The sequence below is a fragment of the Electrona antarctica genome, assembly GCF_951216825.1.
Source record: "Electrona antarctica genome assembly, chromosome: 14".
NCBI lineage: Eukaryota > Metazoa > Chordata > Actinopteri > Myctophiformes > Myctophidae > Electrona > Electrona antarctica.
The window spans coordinates 1,832,464-1,856,232 of record NC_136795.1 but is presented as its reverse complement, the minus strand read 5'-3'; the positions used below and the strand labels follow the sequence as shown (position 1 = coordinate 1,856,232).

At 43.0% G+C, this 23,769-nt stretch overlaps 1 protein-coding gene and 1 pseudogene across 3 annotated transcripts in view; both read right to left on the bottom strand.

Annotated features, from left to right (window-relative positions):
- LOC306936373 (septin-9-like) overlaps nt 1–1,656 on the bottom strand; it is a 263,323-nt pseudogene extending 261,667 nt beyond the window's left edge. Inside the window, exon 1 of the transcript XR_013792555.1 lies at nt 1,616–1,656. The product of XR_013792555.1 is annotated as a septin-9-like (transcript). The remainder of the gene's footprint in view (nt 1–1,615) is intronic.
- A 5,328-nt stretch (nt 1,657–6,984) lies between these two features.
- Nucleotides 6,985–15,941, bottom strand: LOC306936747 (uncharacterized protein). 2 transcript variants are annotated; one of them, XM_079520368.1, is made up of 4 exons: nt 15,729–15,941; nt 12,555–12,914; nt 11,017–11,159; nt 6,985–9,011 (listed from the first exon to the last, which is right to left on the bottom strand). In XM_079520368.1, exons 2-4 carry the CDS (start codon nt 12,691–12,693, stop codon nt 8,865–8,867), a joined length of 429 nt encoding a protein of 142 aa, XP_079376494.1. In that variant the 5' UTR covers nt 12,694–12,914; nt 15,729–15,941; the 3' UTR covers nt 6,985–8,864. The 2 variants fall into 2 exon arrangements, with proteins under 2 accessions (XP_079376494.1, XP_079376493.1); XM_079520367.1 differs by having other exon boundaries at nt 15,789–15,941.
- Nucleotides 15,942–23,769: the final 7,828 nt, after the last annotated feature.

The window sequence follows — 23,769 nt, the reverse complement described above, 5'->3', positions numbered from 1 at the left end:
TGATGTATTGTGTAGTGGGGGGGGGGGGGGTCCCTGCTTCATCTCTCAATGGCAAATGGTGCATGTATATATAGCGCATTTATCCAAAGCGCTTTACATCCACCCATTCACACACGTACACATTCATACACCTTTGCATAGATTGTGCATTACATTCACCCATTCACACACATTCACACACCTTTACATAGATTGTGCATTACATTCACCCATTCACACACGTACACATTCATACACCTTTGCATAGATTGTGCATTACATCCACCCATTCACAGCACGTACACATTCATACACCTTTGCATAGATTGTGCATTACATTCACCCATTCACACACATTCACACACCTTTACATAGATTGTGCATTACATTCACCCATTCACACACGTACACATTCATACACCTTTGCATAGATTGTGCATTACATTCACCCATTCACACACACACACACACACACACACACACACACATTCCCACACCTTTACATAGAGTGTGCATTACATTTTACATTCACCCATTCACACACGTACACATTCATACACCTTTACATAGATTACATTCACCCATTCCCACACCTTTACATAGATTGTGCATTACATTCACCCATTCCCACACCTTTACATAGAGTGTGCATTACATGTTACATTCACCCATTCACACACACATTATGGTGTCGTCCACAGTTAACAGTCCGTTTTCTATTGAGTTGCGCTTGAAATGTACTGTAATTCTCCAATCTGTTAATAAATACTTCAATCAATCAAACCGATGGCGGGGGAAACCATGCAAGGCACCAACCTGCACATCGGGAGCAATTAGGGGTTCAGTGTCTTGCTCAAGGACACTTCGACACGAACTCTGGGGGAGCCCACAGGGATTGAACTGGGAACCTTGTGGTTCCCATCCGGCCATTCTACGGGCCACTCTACCCCTGAGTCTCTGCCACCCTTACAGCTCAGCCAAGGGGTCCGACTGTGCCACTCCTAAGACCCCTGCCTTAGCCTGTATCTCCTTGTTCTTCTGTATCTGGCCTGCAGGTTGTAATGGCCGTGTGGCCTGGATGGGTTTCCCCACATCATGGAATCAACAAAGGTGTGTCTAGCACTGGTATGTAGCAGACAGATCGTGATAAGTCTTATTTGGTCACAGTGGTTCCCTATGGAGACACAAAGAGTGCCCTTTGTGTCTCCATATGGAACCACTAGTATGAGCAAAATATGACTGTCATCAAATTATTGTCTTGGGAATTAAAAAAATATCCATGAATTCAAGTCTCCATGGGGTGAGTAATCGATAGAAAAACAGGCATTTTGGGAGGTGAACCATTGAACTATCCCTTTAATGACAATCAATTTCTCTTTCACCTCTGTCTCTCTCACACTCACACACACGCGCGCGCACACACACACACACACACACACACACACACACACACACACACCTCTTCCCCGCTCTCTCTCTCTCTCGCTCTCTCTCCCCATTACAAGTTATGGTCAAGTTAGTTGACACACAGGCTATCCCAAATGTTACTGTAGGCCTACTTTACATGTAAGAATAACGTAAACAATAGGCATGTACGTTGTAACAACAACAACAACAACAACAGCACGAGCTTTACCTGAATATCCAGATTTCTTCATGGTGTGGTTGGTTGTCAGAGTCGCTGTTGTTTCCCCAGTAGAAGTGTTGGTATAAACAGTGTCCGTCAGAAAGGAAAGGTGACCGGAGCTCATCCACTGACTCACTGACCGAGGTTATGCTACAGGTATTATTATTATTATTATAATGTCCGGGTGTCAGTAATTCTCCTTCACACTCTGAGTTAACGTGTTGTTTACTTTGTACCGTAACTTTGAGTAAGTTATGAAGTCTGTAGGGAGCAGCAGGTCGTAGTGGGAGAGGGAGAACAGATCCTGTGGGAATGAATCCAATCACACCTGCATGCTGTCTGTCTGTCTGCTGAACGCACGCCCCCGCGTCCACGAGGGAGTGGTCTGTAACTGTACACTGTTACTGTATCATATTTAAATGTAATATAGTAAAACGAAACGGTAAATAGTAAAAACCAAATTAACGGATAGGCCACTACACTCGCCACAGGATAGGCCTATAGGTGGGCAGACTGGGCACTATAGGGACAACTGCATGGGCATCTCGATGTAAAACCGACTATTATGACGAAAATGTTCAAGAAAGATATATTTGAGGGCCTACTTTTTTTTCTTTTTTTTAAAAAAACATTTTGGTGCCCACTCTTGCTTGGTGCTCACTGCTCACTCACTCACCCATTGCCAAATAAGCTTTATATCAAACTAACCGTAAAATGTTTGCTTTAAAACATTTTTAAATAGTCTCAACTCGCGTATTTATAAACCGACGGCGACGACACATTAATACCCAATTAATTGCCATTACATTAGCCTCTGCTATTTGCTAGTTACTCCTCCACAGGTACCACATTGACCACTCGTGAATGTGTGAGCGGGCGCACTGTGTTTGTTTAAGGACTTTAGAGGTTTGTTTGAAGCATAATAATGTCTGTTATTATTATTAATACTTATTATATATTGTTTAAAGTGTACCTGTGCTGCCCTATAAGCGCCTCCCTATACATTCCTCATGTCAAACCATGAAGGCATATTCATAAACTATGACGACATTAAACTATTTAAAGCATAATAAAACTAGCCTATAATAAACATACAACCTGCTACTGGAACAATAGTTCTAGTTCTGAATCTATTCCACTCCAACAACAATAATGCAAACACTAGCACAGGAGCGCCATCTGCTGGACTGGCTGTTGCTTTGTAAACCATGCATTTTAGGCCTAGGGAAACCAGAGAGTTGTTATGTTATTACTTAGAAGGTTAAAACGTATTCAAAATAAAAATGACGGTGTCTGGAGTGCAGTCCAATCTTTGCTCTTTACATAGCTGACAGATGACGTTGTTTTTAGAATGTATATTGTAATATAAGGTGTAAAATGGTAAATGGTAAATGGTGCATTTATATAGCGCCTTTATCCAAGGCGCTTTACATAGATCGTGCATTACATTCACTCATTCATACACCGATTGCGGCGGAAGCCATGCAAGGTACCAACCAGCACATCGAGAGCAATTTGGGGTTCAGTGTCTTGCCCAAGGACACTTCGACATGTAGACAGGAGGAGCCGGGATTCGAACCGCCAACCCATGGATCATTGGACGACCTGCTCTACCTCCTGAGCCACAGTCGCCCCGGTGTACAAATAAATCACATAGTTATTGTGGGCATGTATAGGCAAGACCTATGTGTGTGTGTGTGTGTGTGTGTGTGTGTGTGTGTGCGTGCGTGCGTGCGTGCGTGCGTGCGTGCGTGCGTGCGTGCGTGCGTGCGTATGACACCAAAAACTTAAATAAACAATATCACATTCACTTCCCACGTGTTGTGAGGAGGCTATGGTCTGACTCTTCATGAAGTAGGTCACTATAGTCCAGCATCCAGGTTGGGCCTGTCATAGGAGACCTTCTAAGAGTCACTAGTCCAGCATCCAGGCTGGGCCTGTCATAGGAGACCTTCTAAGACGTTTTCAACCACTCCAACCCTAGGCTATAGTGTCCGTCCCCCCCCCCCCCCCCCCATTCTGGGGGCCAACATTTGCCGAAAATAGCTGATCTATATACAATGCTCTCAGCTTGCAGATCGGTTCTTTTCGAGAGAGAAAAAAATCACACCTGTGTGAAGTGAGGGGCGCTCTTATACATCGTACATCATCAAAGACTGGGATTAGCCGATTTGCCCCGACACATTATGACGTGTTAATTCTCCTTCCGTTGTCGATGGCATTTAATGTTTGTGATTTGGCACAAAAAGCCGATTTGCTCAGACACGTACAGTATGGCGTAAATTCTCCTTTCATTGTCAAGGACGAATGTGACACGAGAAACAAATAGCTGTATATATAGGAGGGGCTATAGCGCCCCTCAGAAAAGCAGATCTACAAGCTCATAGCGCGGCACCGAGTGCCGCGCTACGAGCTTGTAGGTCTGCTATTTTTTGAAAAATCGTGAAAATGTGGCGCAAAGTTTTGTCTGTGCAGGATTTAGAAGACATTTGTAGAATCATTCCCAGGTCAAATTGTACGTAAGTGCAGTGTTTGTCTGAGAACAGCTCAGCACTGTTCATTGATGTATAGCTGCTTCTCCTTTGTGTTTCAGCAAACAAATGGTTGCACCTTTTCTGCGTCATCAGTGGGTTTATTGTTAACATGACCAACGTTTACAAAACATATATTGTGCAAATCTTTGTGAATTTACTTGGAAGTTATATGTCTTTATGTGCAAGGCCACTCCTCTTAGCCAGTTGACATGAACAAACACATTCTTCCCAGGGGTCATTGTGCCACAACGACTCCTGGAAGTATGTGTTTGTTCATGTGATTGTGGTGGACATTTTGGTCAAAATTACAGTTTTGCCACAGACATACAAAAAGAGTGGACATACTGGACAATAATATTGCTAGAGACACATAAAGAGCTAAATGACGATAACAGTGTTCAAATGGAACCAAATGGACCGTATTTATTTGGACCCTTATGGGTCCATTTGGTTCCATTTGAACACTCTCAATGTTAAGGGGGTCCTTGCAAATAAAGCATTTGATAAGCACTACAAGTTGGACTCTTGAAGAAAACCTGGAGACTTTTGATCTTAAAATCAGAACATTATAATGGTGCCACGCACACACCGCACATGTAGGTATTTTGTCATATTCCTTGGTTCATAATAAATGTACAGTTTTAATGTATAACAGTAACTATACACATCTTAACGTAAGAGTAACTAACTGACTTGATCTCTCTTCTGTCGGACTAGCACACATGTACTGCAGGATAGCGTGCATGCATGTGTGTGTGTGTGTGTGTGCGCGCGAGCGTGCGTGCGTGTGCGTGTGCATGTGTGTGTGTGTGCGCGCGCGCGCGTGTGTGTGTGTGTGTGTGTGTGTGTGTAAATGTTTTTCTAGTAAACGGGGGCCCATATGCATGGCTTCCTGTCATGTGTACCCAGTTTCCATTCCTCGCTTGTGTTTTTGTATGCTAAGAGGTCTTACTCATAACCCCCCGTCCCGTCCCCCATCACCACAATCGCCACCGTGTGTGGTGTACGTGTGTGTGTGTGTGTTTGTGTGTGCGTGTGTGTGTGCATACAGATCTTGCACACACAGCTCATAAACAATCGTTGTGTGCACGTTGCCTATGCAAACATCTCCACCACGCGCACGGCACGCACACACACACACACAGAGAGAGAGAGAGCGTGGCTGCACTGCACACTATGCATCTTCAGAGGAAGAGGAAACTAACAACAATGCATGTCTTGTGTGACCACACGGCGAGTACACCGCACACACACACACACACACACACACACACACACACACACACACACACCGAGTACACCGCACCAGTAAACATAGACCTAATGCCTCTGCCTGTCGGCTCGCTGCCGCTGGTGTTGGTGGTGGAAGGTGTTCTGACATTTAGGCTATAGCTGTTGTTGACTCACACAGCGACACATCTGCATGGTCTCCAGTCATAGAGGCCTACGCTAAAAACCACACAGGCTCTCTCGCACGGTTTCCTTGCAGCCCCCCTTCCTTCTCACATCCGACAATAGCATGAGACCCGCTTTGTGTTTTTCAGACACGTTATTATGATAACCACAAACGTTGTGTTGTGGCGAAAAAAAAGCTGATCCGCAAGCTGACACGTACATTCGTACAACACGTTTTAGACTGTTTTTTGTTGTCCTGCATGAGTATAGGCCTGTTACGTGTCCAGTGGATTTTTACTCCATTAATGTGCATTTGACGGATCTCATTGTGTGCATTTGACACAGGCTGTGTTGTGTCAGACATTAAAGATCAAAGCAAAGCAAAGCAAAGTTACTATATTTACCCTGCAGGGTAACTGGACTAAGCATCAGATATAAAGTTACTATATTTACCCAGGGTATCTGGACTAAGCATCAGATACTTGTTTACAGCCAGGCCCTGCTCATAGAACATTTCATGGTAGTGGTTCAATGCCTTGCTCAAGGGCACTTCAGCGGTGGTAATTTTAACGTGCCGGTCCGGGGATACGAACTGGCGACCTTCCGGTATCAAGACCGCTTAATCAAATATCCATCCATGTGCATTTGGTTAAATGTTGTAAGTGCATGTATGAAGATCTCCATTTTGTCGTTGGTCCACCAACCGCATCACGACACCGACCGACCCTTTAGGCCTTTTTGGTTTGTTTGTTCTTACTTTTTGATACATTTCAAAAAGTGCAACATTACAGGAACATGACAGCAGTGAGGGGGTTAAAGTGCCTTGCTCAAGGCCATTGGTAAACCGAGCGTCTAACCTTCTTTGACCCGTCCTTCCCACTCCCACGCCTTAAAAAGGTACCCGAGTAGCCTAGTATACACTATACCAGGGGTTCTCAACCCGTGGGTCGCGACCCCTCGGGGGGTCGCCAAAATATTTTAGGGGGTCCCCAAATTATAAAAAAAAAGAAAAAAAAAAGATTTTCTTTTAAATTTTATTTTCACGATTTTTCAAAAATAGCAGACCTACAAGCTCGTAGCACGCCACTCGGTGGCGCGCTATGAGCTTGTAGATCTGCTATTTTTCAATAGCTAAATTATAACAATGCTTAAAACACCAAAAGGGGTTCCCGCCCAAAATGGTTTAAGGTTATTGTAGCAGTCAATTTATATTGGGGGTCGGGAGGGGGCGGGGCGGGGGTCCCGAGACATTGCCAAAGCATTTCCGGGGGTCCCCGGCCAAAAACGTTGAGAACCCCTGCACTATACAGTACTTGAGAGTAAATGTTACTTAACACCACTGCTAACCCATAATGCTTAAGGTCATATAAATACAACAATACATTATTTAAAAAAAAAACCAATGTATTTATTTTTTACACATGTTCAAACTGACAATTATTTATGTGTGTTTGTAACTCGACACGAATTGTAACTCGACATTGATGGATTTGTAATTGAAAGCAAAACGTGTCCACAACCTTTTCACTTTCACATAAAAAAACAGGATGTTATCTTAACAACAAACAGCAACAGCAACGACGTTGATTCATCAGAATATTCTGAGGCTTTGACTAGGGTGACCAGATCCAAACTGTTAATTTGAGGGACAGAAGTATCGCTTGTGTGTGGTATCCCACTTGTCCCACACAAGCGATACTGGAGTACCGGGTTAGCAACTTACTACTTGAGTTGCTATTAAATGCCTTGATGTCATATTCGACCATATAGGCCGCTATCATTTATAAACTCCTCTGGTGTCTCACATTTTGTTTTAAAATCATGCTTTATTTTTATGCTATTTTAACAGGCTTAAAAACACATCTTGCAGGAAGAGACAATGAGAGAGCTTTACAACAGAAGGCCAACAATCAGGGGACTAACTTTTAGGGCATTTGAACACTGATGCAACTGCCTGCCAGTCACAATGTGGGACAGGGTGTCAATTTGTGGGACGCCTGAAAAGTCTTGCAAATGAGGGACTGTCCCACGTGAAGAGGGACATCTGGTCACCCTAGCTTTGACACGCTAGTCGTCACCCACATTATGCCTGATCATGCAGGTACACAGTATGTCACACTAACCAAAGTGCAGAGGCGCGTTCGGGAAATGACTGTAACGCGCTATGACAGTAACAGATCAAAGGAACTAGTTTACCGAACGGTAATCATCATCTCCAAAGCAACTATACTACTGTAACTGTAATCATCATCTCCAAAGCAACTATACGACTGTAACTGTAATCATCATCTCCAAAGCAACTATACTACTGTAACTGTAATCATCATCTCCAAAGCAACTATACTACTGTAACTGTAATCATCATCTCCAAAGCAACTATACTACTGTAACTGTAATCATCATCTCCAAAGCAACTATACGACTGCAAGTCATTTTACATTCGTTCAATCAAAAATCACTTTACCTACAGAGAATAACCCATTAACCCCTTAATTAAGGCTTGTTTGTCTCAATTAGGACATTATTCTTTGGTTGTGAAATGGTTCAAGTAGAAGCATACAGTATGTTATATACATCATTACATCATACAGTATGTTATATACATCATTACAGTGTGTACACTGCAGGCTCAGCACTGTGCAGTTATTTCTTCAAAAATAGCAGATGTACAAGCTCAAAAAAATAAAATAATAAAAACTAACTTAATTGTGTGTTTACAAAACGAACTAAAGGGAACTGAAATGATGGACAAAATGCCCGTAGTTTTTGTTTGTGTCAATTTATAAGCTTTTCGGGACCGAGTGCCGCGCTGCGAGCTTGTAGATCTGCTATTTTTGATAAATCGTGATAAATGTGGCGCAAATCTATATTATTTCAGAGCGAACGTTTTTAACTCCAATCTTTGCTTCTGGGGGAGTCCCTGGAACAACAGATTTTCAGATGGGGGTCTGCGGCCAAATACAGATAATTCTGGGGGTCCTTGACATGAAAAAGGTTGAGCACCACCGACATAGAAACATAGGTTTTTCAGAAAACCTTTAGGATTTAGAATAATTTTTTTTTTCTTTTTTAGAATCGGCCTCATAACCTTGGTGATAATTAGGTACTTGTATTCTTCTCAGGGGTGTTGTGAGAGAGGCTGCTCCTGCCCGCGGAGTGGACCGGACCGGACTGGACTGGACCGGTCTTCTCAGGGGTGTTGTGAGAGAGGCTGCTCCTGCCCGCGGAGTGGACCGGACCGGACTGGACTGGACCGGTCTTCTCAGGGGTGTTGTGAGAGAGGCTGCTCCTGCCCGTGGAGCGGAGCGGACCGGAGCGGACCGGTCTCCTCAGGGGTGTTGTGCCAGGGGTTGCTGCTGCCCGCGGACCGGTCTGTCGTCCCTGCGTCTCATGGTGGACCGCATGTCCTCGTAAACATCGTTGGTGTTGACGCGTTGGCGAGTCGCCGGCGAGAAGCTGCTGAAATAGCTCTTCACCTGTCGTCAACAACAACAACAACACGTAGTTTTATAAGCATATTATTAGCGTCATCCTATCCTTCTTTATCATCATCAGTGGTGGAAAAAGGAGTCACATTTTTTTAAGTAATAGTATCAGTACTGCAATGTAGAAATACTTTCAAGTAAAAGCTCAGAATTCTAAATGTACTTGAGTAAAAGTACTTGAGTAAAAGTAAAACAGCAATTGGCATCAATATGCACTTTAATATAAGTACCAAAAGTAGAAAGTATACTCATTATGCAGAATGCCCCATTTCACAAGTTTTCAAAAATCTTTAGAAAATAGCAGATCTACAAGCTCAGAATATGTGTGGCATTGCGAGTTGCAACACTGAATGCATGCATAGGTACATGTTGTTAATACATTTTGTTTTTGAGGATGGCAGTTTTGCCCAAACCAGACATCCCAAAAGCTGCACTCGATACTGGCTGCCTGGATCGCTATGACATCTTGTCATCATTTTAGAGAATTACGCAACTTGTTATTATCACACTTTCGTGATATGTGTCATAGAAGCCAACGCAACACGTCTTGCACAACACTAGACTGTATTTACTCACTGTTGCTGCTGCGGGTGAGAAGCAAATGGAAAGAGACATATGTTATTTCTCTGAGATGTAAATCGAGGGGGGAACGCTTTATATGATTTGGCAGCGTGATTTCACTGCTATCAAGTAATAACAGAACAATCCGTGAACCCTGGGTGACTCATACAGACACTGACTGTGGGATTACGCCTACGCGCACACGCACGCGCACGCACACGCACACACACACACACACACACACACACACACACACACACACACACACACACACACACACACACACAGGCTTGTAAACACATACACCCCTGTCACGGCCTGCTCTTCAGCCCTTGCAGGAGGGGCTGAGGACACTTGTAGATCTGTTATTTTCAAAATATCTTTTTTAAACATTTTAAAACGTGTTTGTCGGGACCTTCGGCATAGTGAGTATACTTCATAATCTTGATACCAATACTTTTGTACTTTTACAGAAGTACATTTTTGGATTCCAGACTTTTACTTATATATCCTACTTGTAACAGAGTATTTAAAAATTGCAATATTGATTAAAAACGAAAGTGAGTACTTTTCCCACCGCTGTCCACGCTCCGTACGGGCCCATTGAAAAGCATTGGCAGAATAATCCACCCTCATAGGTAGAACTAAACTTCGGTGAGACCGAGCCCTAATAGGGTCCATTTGGTTGCATTTGTTCAGGACATTGGGGTCCCAGAGATGTACAGTAATAACAGTATGGTCTACTACAGGGGTGGGCAACTGGCGGCCCGGGGGCCACATGCGGCCCCCACATTCACTTAATGCGGCCCTCAGGTTAATATCAGAATACTGATATAATATTGGTTTCAGCTGTTTACAATTCCACAACATGCAAATATGACCCGCTTTAATTACTTCAGTCTAAATTAGTAGCTCAATGATCAACACAAGTATAATTTAAGGCATTTGAAATTACATACAAATGTCAATTTTCAGGATTCCAATTCAAAAATAGCAAAAAATAATTCAAGATTTCAATTCGAATATAGCAAAAATAGCCGATCTACAAGCTCAAAACGCGTCGCAGCGCGACACATTTTGAGCTTGTAGATCGGCTATTTTTGCGACGACAGTAATATATGGCCCTAGGGAGTGAGTGTGGAATTATAGTGGCCCTCTCCATCGTCAAAGTTGCCCACCCCTGGTCTACTATGTGTCCTTATGTGCATATTAATCTGGGGGTCCTTGAAATTCAAATGGTTGAACATCACACACGCACACTATAGTGAATTATTTATTTGTGTTTTCATTGTTTTGACCTGAGGCACGTGCCTTTTTGCCAGGCTGCAGTTTTCTCTTAACCTGCAGGTTAAACGTTAGATGGAATAAAATAGGTTTAATATTTACCCTAGGAATGCCCCACATGAACAAGGTTTAAAATAGGTTTAATATTTACCCTAGGAATGCCCCACATGAACAAGGCGATGAGGCAGATGAGGAGGACAGAGCCAGCGGTCACAGCACACACTACCAGGAGGACAGTGGGAGTCTGGGATGAGCCCGGGTCAGACGGCTGGGCCTCACATGGCATGGCTCCTGCTGTGGACGTTAGAAATGCATATTGTTGCTGCCGGGCAGAAATAAACCTCTTATCTCAATATTGTAACTATATTAGTGTCCTGGCAGTGGCTAGTATAGATACAACAGTCTCCTGGCAGTGGCTAGTATAGATACAACAGTCTCCTGGCAGTGGCTAGTATAGATACAACAGTCTCCTGGCAGTGGCTAGTATAGATACAACAGTCTCCTGGCAGTGGCTAGTATAGATACAACAGTCTCCTGGCAGTGGCTAGTATAGATACAACAGTCTCCTGGCAGTGGCTAGTATAGATACAACAGTCTCCTGGCAGTGGCTAGTATAGATACAACAGTGTACAAATGATGGCATCATTCATCATCTATTGCAAATGTAGTGGAATGGCTCCAAAATGAGAGAGAGAGAGAGAGAGAGAGAGAGAGAGAGAGAGAGAGAGAGAGAGAGAGAGAGAGAGAGAGAGAGAGAGAGAGAGAGAAATAAATAAAAACAAAAACATTAAATTAAGTTTACTAATGGACCAGGTGTTTAGGATAATAGGAAAATGCATGGGTATAAAAGAGAGTGATTCTGAGCAGCAGCAACATGGATTTTACAACTTACTAAACAATACTGTAACGTTTTAGTCCTCATACCTTCATGTTTCTCCTCATGACATAATGGAGGTCAAAGACGGCCAGACCAGACCGTTTTAAGGCCAGGACCGACCAATGGCGTGGACTGGCCATTAAAGGGGAAAACCACCCATTTTCAACATTTTACTATGTCATTAATATACCTTAGAGCTGTTGTGTGGAAATAATAAAAAAGTCCCCCCCATTCTGTGTTTCCTAGAACTGTAATTATGAAAAAAATCATTAACATGGTGAAACACATCTTGATGACATCATCAAGATGTGTTTCACCATGTTAATGATTTTTTTCAAACCTCTAGTTCTAGGAAACACAGAATGGGGGAACCTTTTTATTATTTCCACACAACAGCTCTAAGGTACATTAATGACATAGTAAAATGTTGAAAATGAGTGGAATGCCCCTTTAAGAATGGAACATCTTTTACCAGTTCCAGTGTGAATCGCTCCTTTTTTCCTTTTCTTTTTTGTGTGACACACAACACAAGTATCTCAACAATGTAATAAGGCCTGGGCCGCGGCTGAGCGGTCCAGGCACCTATAGGCCAGTAATCCAGCCTGACAGCGTGTCGTGGGTTCGAGTCCCGAGCCCGACGACCTTTGCTGTGTGCCTCCCCCCCCCCCCCCCTACTCTCTCCCCCTGTCCTGTCAAGCTGTACTGTAACCTATCAATAAAGGCAAAAAAGCAAAAAACAAAACAAAAAACAAACAATGTAAACGCTAAAAGTTTAATCTAAATTGAAATCAGCTGTATGAAATAAAACTCACCTTTTTCTACCACCAGGAGGACAGAACCGCCATTCGTCTCGATGAGGTCCACGTTTTCATCCATGGTGGTGTAAATGCACTTGTACAGCCCCGTGTCCGCTAGGGTCAGATTGGACACGGTCACGTCCAACTTCCCCATCTGGCCGCTGTACGTCAGTCTGGCCTGCAGTTCCTCTTTGATCGTAACTTTGCCCGACTTGTCCAAGTTGAAGACCTGCGCCTTTTTGTGGAGACCTTTGTCCAAGCTAAGAGATTCCAAAGGGTCCGTCACGGAGGGGCTACAGGTGATGGTGACGGATGTTCCCGTTGTTCTCCATGTCACCCCACCGTCGCTGCTGCTGCTGCTGCTGCTGCTGCTGCCTTCAGTTGAAAATAAAACCATACAAACACACATGTAGATATGAATACATATTCAATTCAATATTACATTCTTAGGGATTTGGTGCACCGACAGGGAAAAACAGACATTAGAAAACGATATACTATCTTAATTGGCTCATAAAAGGTTGCTGGTTATAGCGTAAAAGACTAATATATTTCTTTGTTTATAGTTGGGGGACAATTATGATATTTATTGCATTTATAGTGCACTAAAATAATGATATGTTTATTTATTGTTTTCCTATCAATTTTTGCATGATTTTGTAACCCATTTTTTTCCACCCAGTGTCAGTTATCTAATAACACTCCCTCCGCCAACCTGGGGAGAGCAACGGACTGACCTCATGCTTCCTTCATTCAATGCATGAGCGTCCAAGCCGCTTCTTTACACCTGACAGGGGGGAGTTTCCCTGGTTGGACGTAGCACGTAGAAGGAACACGTTATTCCAACCAGTTCCTTTCCCCTTCATCAGGTACCCCGGCTGGCCAGGGGGAGGCAGTTTAGAGACCAGGATTACTGCATGTTTTTGTGAGGGTACCTATACCCTAGGGGACACACAGAAAGGCCCTTTCGCCAACTCCACCTAGGGTATATGGGCACTGATGTTTAAGTTTATTTTATTTTATTTTAATTACTGTATTTATTTTACAAAGAGTGGTGCTCATTTGGAAGCTGCCTTGGCAAAAATGGTTTAACTCATTCTGGGCGGGAACCCCTGTTGGTGTTTCAAGCATTATGTTATACTTTAGCTATTGAAAAATAGCAGATCTACAAGCTCATAGCACGCCACCGAGTGGCGCGCTACGAGCTTGTAGGTCTGCTATTTTTGAAAAATCGTTAAAATGTGGCGCAAATCATTGAATATATATTTCAGAGCGAACATTTTTAACAAAAATATTTGCTTCTGGGGGGGTCCCTGGAACTACATATTTTGAGATGGGGGGTCTGTGGCCCAATGGAGATAATTCTGGGGGTCCTTGACATGAAAAAGGTTGAGCACCACTGACATAGAAACAGGTTTTTCAGAAAAATGCCTTTTTTTTAATCCGACCTCAGTCCAAAATGGTTTAAGAAACAAGGAGGATAAAAGAAGATGTTTGGTAGAGCAACCTGACTTACCTTGGTCACTCAGGGCCGTGCAGGAGACAATGCAGAAGGTGATGAGTGTGACCCAGAGAGCAGACATGTTGACAGTGACTGTATGCCTGAACTGACTTCTCTTCACTACCAAGGAAACAGGAAATCTAACCTACATCTACTGCTGCTTCAGCCAATGAGCGCTGTCTGTCTGTCACAAACCACATCTTGTGTAAAAGAACAATATATATTTTTGAGTGGTGTAAACCACTCCTACAACTGGCTTTTGTGTGCAGAAAAAATGACCATGGTTGCTATGTAAAAAAAAAAATCTGACGTAATTAAATCACACCCGGGTGAACAGGGTGAACATAGCAACCGTGGTCATTTTCTCTGCGCACATTACGTCAGACATGATTTCATTACCTTACACCACTCAGTTCACACGGGTGTGATTTTTTAAAGTATAGCATCCTAGAAATCCAATTATGGATCACATTATGAAACCACACCTGTTCAAACTTGATTGACACACGTGTCTCTTATTATTAATTATAATCTTTCAGATCGAATTCAGTTATCTCTCCTACATACAGTACATTGGTAAATGGTGCATTTATATACAGCGCCTTTTTTCCAATGTGCTTTACATATAGATTGTGCATTACATTCACCCATTCACACACCGATGGCGGAGGAAACCATGCAAGGCACCAACCTGCACATGGGGAGCAATTTGGGGTTCAGAGTCTTGCTCAAGGACACTTCGACAGTAACTCGGAATCGAACTGGGAACCTTCCCTCCACTACATTGGCCTCTCTGCACTGGCCTAGAACAGGCCTAGAACACTAGTGTTCTAGGCCTAGAACAGGCCTAGAACACTGTGCTCCCAGTATGTTGTATGAGTGTTTAACACATTTTGGGCGGGAACCCCTTTTGCTGTTAGCATTATGTTATGCTTTAGCTATTGAAAAATAGCAGATCTACAAGCTCATAGCGCGCCACCGAGTGGCGCGCTACGAGCTTGTAGGTCTGCTATTTTTGAAAAATCGAAGAACCACTGACATAGAAACATAGCTTTTTCAGAAAACTGTCAGGATGTAGAAGACATTTTTAGAATCTGATCTCAGGTCAATCACAGGTTCTTCGACAGTGCATTACATTCACCCATTTCACACACACATTCACACACCGATATGTTTTTTTTATTATTTTTTATTTATTTAGTGTGTGTGTGTGTGTATGTGTGTGTGTGTGTGTGTGTGTGTGTGTGTGTGTGTGTGTGTGTGTGACGCGACTTGGCCTGTTGTAGCACCACCATGAGGCTGATTTGAAAACTGTCAAGTGGCATTTCTTCCTCAGCCTAGTGGGAATATGCATCCACAGTTTCACCGCAATCGTTGTAGTATTGTAATAGAAGAGTCTCCTACTGAGCAGCCACACGCTCATCAAATTATTTTAATTAGGAAAATACAAGTCTATACAATACTAAAATACTAACTGTCGTAAAAACATCCTACACAAACATGTATCTTCATTTAATTACAACGTGAAATCAGGGTGCGAAGTTACTCCACAAGAAAGGCAAGTTGTCACACACACACACACACACACACACACACACACACACACACACGCACACCACGAGAGGGCAGTATTCTATTAAATACAGAGGTGTTTCATTGTAGAATAGACCAAATATTTGTTTACAAACATTGGGACTGGGCGCACGGGTGACTGTTTCATGTAATCAATTCCCAACAGATCTCCAAACCTGTTGTTTTGGGGAGCGCTGGTTTCAGTCCATTCAACGTCCTCTTGTGAGTTGGCTAGTGAGATGCACCCTAGGAGACATTTATACTTCAAAGCCCAACAGTATTGCGCACAGAGAACAGCTGATATACAAGTTCACATCGCATCGCAGATGCGACTGTTGTGAGCGTAGAGGTCTGCGTGCGCGACACCATCGTGGGACGAAGCATAAATTATACTTGATGGGCTGCAGGTGCGCGTGCAGCCGTGCACAAACAGGCTCTGCTACCGTGTTCATGAGCGCACCTCGATCCCGTTCTTATGACAGCGACTGGAGGTGTGGTTTTGAGGACAACTGTTTTGAATTGCTATTATTGTTCAAACACAACAGAAACCAAGGATTATATATTTCGAGGGCGAGACATCACAATAAAAATCCTAATCATTCTTCCTCCACACTGGGAGAAAAACAGCATCTGAACGTTTGATGAGGCATTTTTTACACGTGAGTGCAGTTAGAACTTTTCCATTGCATCTTATGAGAGGTGGTGTTCTTCTGCTGCCTTTATGCGCGTGCATGCCGTTTCTTATCAGTGTGAAAGCAAAGTAAAGCAAAGTTCTTTGTTTACCCAGGGTAAGTGGACTAAGCTTGAGATGCTTGTTTACAGCCACGCCCTGCTCATAGAACATTTCATGGTTGGGGTTCAATGCCTTGCTCAAGGGCACTTCAGCGGTGGTAATTTTAACGTGCCGGTCCGGGGATTCGAACTGGCGACCTTCCGGTATCAAGACCGCTCCGCAAACCGTCCGGCCACCGCTGCCTCTGGCTAGTGAGATGCACCCTAGGAGACATTTATACTTCAAACTTTTTATATATGTGATGTATGCCATGCTTTTGTTATTGCTTAATGTAAGTCGCTCTGGATTAAGAGCGTCTGCTAAATGCCTAAATTGTAAATTGTAAAGTCCAACAGTGTTGCGCACAGAGAACAGCTGATATACAAGCTCACATGACGTCGACATACGTGACGTCGTCTGATAAGGCGTCTATGAGCCAAAGTGTAGTATCTACGTTTTTGGACCCACCATGTCTATCCCAAAGGTCAAAGGTGAAATTAGCCTTGGTGATGTTGGGTACGTGGTTAACAATTACATCAATAAAATACTAATACTTATATACCAATATCTCATTTGGCTGAAAGTTTCAGTTACTGAAAGTCACTGATAAAGGGTTAAATGTGTTTCAGCCTGAAACACATTTAACCCTTTATAAACACATTTAACCCTTTACAAACACATTTAACCCTTTATAAACACATTTAACCCTTTATCAGTGACTTTTTTCATTCATAGTTACTGCACTCAGCACTCTCATGCACCCTCATTCTATTGTGTTGTTCTTTAAAATGAGCATACATTGAATGCACATTTTGGATAATAGGTTAGGCATCTGCCATTATGCTGCCATGTTTCTCTTATTGTTCCTTTTTTATTTGTGTTTGTTCGGTTATTTGGCGTTGTTGGGCCGAGGCTCCGACCAGCCCTGGTACTAGGCAGAGTTAAAGGACTAACACGCACAGTTGAACCAAATGCTCCCAATGATAGCTTATATTTGATGAACTCAAACGTGTATTTTATAGGGTTTTTATTAATTCATATTAATTAAACACGTACAATCATACATTCACACGTTCTGTTCACACTTCCCCCCAACTCAAGATGAACACAGTAACCCCGGAATCTGGATTACAGGTCCTATTGGTCTGTGGTTCTATCCTAACTCTGTCGGTAGGGTTTACTATCATTTAAACACTCTAATCTCCCAGATTATGGTACAGTTAGCTTGTCATAGTTGTTTCTCAGACTTAGTTCAGTACATTAATGGTACATTAATTAAGTGTACATTAAGTGTAATCATGTGGTTTTAATTCTACCTTATCGTTAATCAGATGGTAATTGATCAACGATGGGGAGACAAGAACACAGATGACATTTGGTTACCATCTAAACATCATATTACATCAATTATTAATAATGTACAATTATATAATCGCATAATACATTATAGCATATAATTACCGCTGGTCTCTGCCTAGACATGTTCACGTTCGATGGTATGGTGAATCTAATTTACACTTTGTGCCATACAGAATAGTCAATGCAGCCTTCTGACTGATCCCACCTCCATACTGACACTTTCAGCCAATCAGATCCCACAGACCATCCAGCTTGCACCTCTGGCTACAGCAGCTCCTATTACAGTCCCTGTAATGTCTAACTACTTTAAACTGCTTAGATTATTACAGGTATTTATCATTCAGCCTTTTTACCAACCCAATATATAATAGGTTATTTAGAACACATTTACACAATTGAAGAGGAATTAGGTTACTTCATTACTGTATGTTCTAAATGGGTTGACTTTCCCTGTGGAGAGGAGTCAATAATGGCCTGTCTTCCAACAGGAGAAGGGCCGTAAAACCCCCCAATGGAATGTGGAATGGAATGTGGGGACTGGCTCTCTCACCCTAGAGGAGCTTCTTAATCTCCAATCAATCTGACCCAATATATAATTTCTCATTATGAGTACAAATCTCGCACACCCATAATTATCCAAACACCCCTCACGTTTCAGTTATGAAAATTGATATGGTTATTCATTTTCCATAAACTGAAAGATTATTTTTGATATTAATTTTTCGGAAATATTATTTTTTGATATTTGGGCGTATGCCATTTTTAGTAATTTCGGAACCTGTTAAATAATACTGGATCCACATACTGAAGTTATAACATTATACAACTTTGAAAAACACATTAAAATAAACACAACCCATTAACTGCATAAATCAATAAACGATGAAAATAATAAAAGGTTTACATGCGTCGATATCGTGGACATTTTTTGTAATTATCCCAACGCACCCTTAAGTATTAAATTCAGTTACAGCTAATCAAACTTATGTATACTTGTAGTAATAATGTGATACAGTGCATCTCCACTTTGTAGGAGAGAAGCTTTTTCATGTCATGTCAGTTAGGGGTTACCTAACTGACATGAACTTTTGGTCACCTCTGTCCGTTTAACCTTATGGCTGTTTGCCTGGACAAAGCTTCAGACTTATCTAAACAACCCCCTTGTTTTGAGGAGGAAGAAGACAGTTATTTTCCACACAAGACTGGTTCCTTATCTTAAGAAACATTCTTCCTGCGCTCCCCCCACCTGAAACGACTCTTTTGGTTGCAGAATGGGGCCCAGTTGGTAAACACATGTTCAAACAAATGCAGTTTATTACCCCTGGTTGTGTTAGGAACCTCAAATTGTGATTTTAACAAAATAACCGATTTTGCATCTCAACAACTTGGTATCATTTGACTTTTTGGATTTTTTACTTTGACTTTTACCAAAAGCAACCCAATTGAATATTGCAAACCCTTGCAACATTTTAACCACATTATGTGTCTTTCACACATGCAGTCTTTGTGCCTGTGTGTGTGATAGTTTGTGCGCGCGCGCCCACGCGTTCACGCACAAAACCCACTTGCACTTTGAGAGACAATGTTCCCCCCTCCCAATCGAAGGAAACTTAATCATTTTACCAGCATTCTTTTTTACCTTTGTCCATAAGGACTTAATTGGCACAAATTAAATCCACTTATCTGCTACTCGTTGTCCAGTACAGATATAATGAACCCACATACATCATCACATTTAATATGCACAGATAGACACACATCTCGTGTGTGAGTGTGTGTGTGCGTGCGCGTGCGTGTGTGTGTGTGTGTGTGTGCCGTGTGACTTCTTGTTGTCACTGAAGCCCCAATTGTTCCCTGCTGTAGGAAAAACAAATGGGTAGGGAAGCATTTCACATGCTACTCTTTCTGACCCAGTTCTGATCTCGCTGGCATGAAAGCGCCCACCCACCCCCATCTTTTTCCTTTGCTAGGATCTAAAAGGATAGGAGCCATTGTGGCTTTCTTTTCAGCCGCTTTACACACTCGACACAACAAATGTGTCGACACTGCGGTTTTCTGTACCAGACTGGACTTTGCCATTCCTGGTTTGCCACCCTTCACGGGGGCAATCTTCGGGTGACCCCTCACGAAAGTCACCCCAGGGTGCTTGGCGTGTGTGTCATGCACCTCCCCCACCGCCTCTTGAACGCGTGGACTGGCACCAGTAATGCCACAAATCACGCTCGGCGTTTCTGTGGTGAGAAGGTTTGATGACTCGTCGGCCTTGCCCACGCCGTTTGTGGGCATGGCTCTGCTGATGAACGGTGAGGCGTAGGCAGCCTCCAGCCCCTCCGGAAGGCCGCTCACCTGTTCCGCTCCCGTTGACAGCTCTGCTGCTGCTGTCGGTCCCACTTCGATGTTCGGCCATTCCTCCTCTGTCGAAGGCTGCGGAACTGCGTGGTTCACAGGTGCGACATCTGCCGCTCGTTGGTTTCCCTCAGTTCTACCCGTAGCCGCTCTTGGCCTGCTACGGTGCTGACTGAGGGCTTGTCCTGTCGTGGGTTCGTTGCCCACGGTAGAGGGCTCTGGGCCCCCTGCATGGTTACTGCAGGAAGCATCAGGCTGTGCCTCCGTTGTGACAGGCTCTATCTGCTCCCAGCCCGGATGACTGGTAGCCCTGTCTCTTCGCCCCTCTGGGGCTGTCCCGGTCCCCGCTGGCACCGTCTCCGCTCCGCCCGTCTCTGCGCTGGCGAAAGGGTCCGTGATGTCACATTTCGTGACGTCTGGTGCTGCGTCTGCGGGCTGGATGCCCCTCTCCTCTAGGGCTCCTATGTTCCTGCTCTCTGCAGGACACTCACAGAGGCCTGCTGTGACGACACCTCTGGCTACCCTGTCATTCTCCTGACAGATAGCAGCCCTGATTAAACGGTATCTTTCACTGTTGTACTGTTTAACATATAAATTCAGTAATTCATTTTCTATGTGTGCGAGTCTATCTTCGTTTTGTTCCTGAAGGATCATCTCGTAATCTACTGACGCGTCTATCACAGCGTCCATCGCCCTGTCCAGCTCAGCAAAACTTTCAGTTATCTCGCTGGATGAACCCCTGTCCATACAAAGATCCACCCTATAGGTTGTGCTATCAAACATAGCTTGAGCCTGTGAGCTCTGTATCTTTAAAGAAGCCATTTTCCACCCCCTCTGTCCCTCCCTTTAACAAACAGTACAGGAACTAATTGGACTGGGTTAGTGGTTTAGTCGACTTTCACAAATCATTCATTCACTCAAGTAAATGGTTAGTTTTTTGGCCCAGCTTTAATTAGCGGACTCTGACATTATTTCTACTCAGAGAAGCCCATACTTCCCTACCAAATAAACCTTTTTATACTATAACCTTTTTATATTATATAGATTATATATAATATAAGTATATAGATTTATATTGGCCGTGGGCGGTCAAACTCTTAGCCTTCCGTTAAACCTGGATTACAGGTTTTGCTAGATGCGTCACGCAACAGTTATTATAGACACGCCCTTCCTTTATGCGCACTTCAAAGCGCGCTTTCAGCGTTAAACATTATTGACTGGTAAGATTATTACATCGCCTTTAATGCTGAGTTTAGAACCCTATTTTGTTCTAAACATTTATCACCGCTATTAATTACTACTTTGGTAGGTTATACCGCATGACAGTAATTACCAGTCCCCCTGGACATTGCATGACAGAAAGAGGAATTTCCCCCCTCCTCACATGCACTAAATGCTGTTCTTCTTGGTGCGGTCTAAGCACCCAGAAAGAAAACACTTTTATTGTGGTTACTATAAAAAGCACCTCTCTTGGTTTAAACGACCGGTGTCTTATCCGGTCTCAATTAAACTTTATGTTTGGTTACAAATAGTCTTTAATAATCAGTTTCCTAAACTGACCGTCGATTAGAACTCTGCCTTATCGAACAATGACTCCCAAACTATTGTTAAACCCGCAGTCACTTGTGGCTTACGGTTTTAACAGCTGTTTTTCCCATGGCCCCATAACCACATGAAAACAGTTTAACGGTGCCGCGTAGTTAGTAGCACAAATCAAACGGCATGCCGTCACGGCAGCATTTATAGTTGATTTAATCCTGTGGATACTACGACTGCGGCATGCGCTGCTATCAACGCACGGCTTGAATTTCAGTTGAATACACGTCACACCAGACAACCACAATCAAACGGGGTGCCGTCTTTCGGCCCCAATTCTGTCTGATTTAATCCTGTGGTTATCAGTGTGGCACGATTCAACTCTGTGTGCTGGTCCCACCACACAGTAATTTATCTTTGTTATATTGTTGTCACTTTAGCGACTATACACCGATCTACGCTGTTTAATTTAACAGCACGGCAACTGAATAAAGTCAAACCGTCTCAGTTGAACTATATTCTGAATTACAACTTTAAATTGCAGGTCCCTTTAGTGACTGCCATTTAAAGCCCTTTACAACGCGGTAGCAATTTAAACTGTAATATGTCAAACGGTTTCGGTTCAGACTATATTATATCTTAAATATGCCCGGGCGCGTGTATGGCTGCACGCTGATCCCAGCGTACGGCTCTCTCTTTCTGTTCAAACCAGGCACGTTAGTGGCTCTATGGTTTAAACAGTTCGCTCGGCGGCGAATTAACTTTCGCTCGGCGGCGAATTACTATGCACTGATCCCAATGCACAGTACGACTGCCTTTAAATTGCGGTCACTCTAGTGACCACTAATTTAAAGTTCTTTAAACGCGGTAGCGATTGAAACCATAATATGTCCAAACGGTCTCAGTTTAGGCTATATTATATCTCCAACCGCCCGGCCGTGATCCAAAGCTGTGCGCTGAGCGCACGGTACAGATCTTGTTTCAAGTCAAGTCACGTTAGTGACACGCTATGAATTAAACTGTGCGCACGGCTACGCAACGAATTAAAACTGTGCGCTGATCCCAGCGCACGGTACAGCACTCTTAAATCTATGATTTAAACCTGTGCACTTTAGTGCACAGCGAATTAAAACTGTAATATGCCTAGATTATAGGCTATATTACCTGTGCACTTTAGTGCACAGCGATTTAAAACTGTGCGCTGATCCCAGTGCACGGTACAAAACTCTTAAATCTGTATTAATTAGGCCCTTTAGTGGCCTAACTAAGCCAGTCGCTGCTCTCAGCGAATTAAAACTGTGTGCTTAGTAGCACACCGATGTGCACTTTAGTGCACAGCGAATTAAAACTGTAATATGTCTAGATTATAGACTATATTACGGCACAACGCGTGTGCACTTTAGTGCACAGCGAATTAAAACTGTAATATGTCTAGATTATAGACTATATTACGGCACAACGCGTGTGCACTTTAGTGCACAGCGAATTAAAACTGTGCGCTGATGCGCACGGCGAATTAAAACTGTTCGGTTATTTGGCGTTGTTGGGCCGAGGCTCCGACCAGCCCTGGTACTAGGCAGAGTTAAAGGACTAACACGCACAGTTGAACCAAATGCTCCCAATGATAGCTTATATTTGATGAACTCAAACGTGTATTTTATAGGGTTTTTATTAATTCATATTAATTAAACACGTACAATCATACATTCACACGTTCTGTTCACACTTCCCCCCAACTCAAGATGAACACAGTAACCCCGGAATCTGGATTACAGGTCCTATTGGTCTGTGGTTCTATCCTAACTCTGTCGGTAGGGTTTACTATCATTTAAACACTCTAATCTCCCAGATTATGGTACAGTTAGCTTGTCATAGTTGTTTCTCAGACTTAGTTCAGTACATTAATGGTACATTAATTAAGTGTACATTAAGTGTAATCATGTGGTTTTAATTCTACCTTATCGTTAATCAGATGGTAATTGATCAACGATGGGGAGACAAGAACACAGATGACATTTGGTTACCATCTAAACATCATATTACATCAATTATTAATAATGTACAATTATATAATCGCATAATACATTATAGCATATAATTACCGCTGGTCTCTGCCTAGACATGTTCACGTTCGATGGTATGGT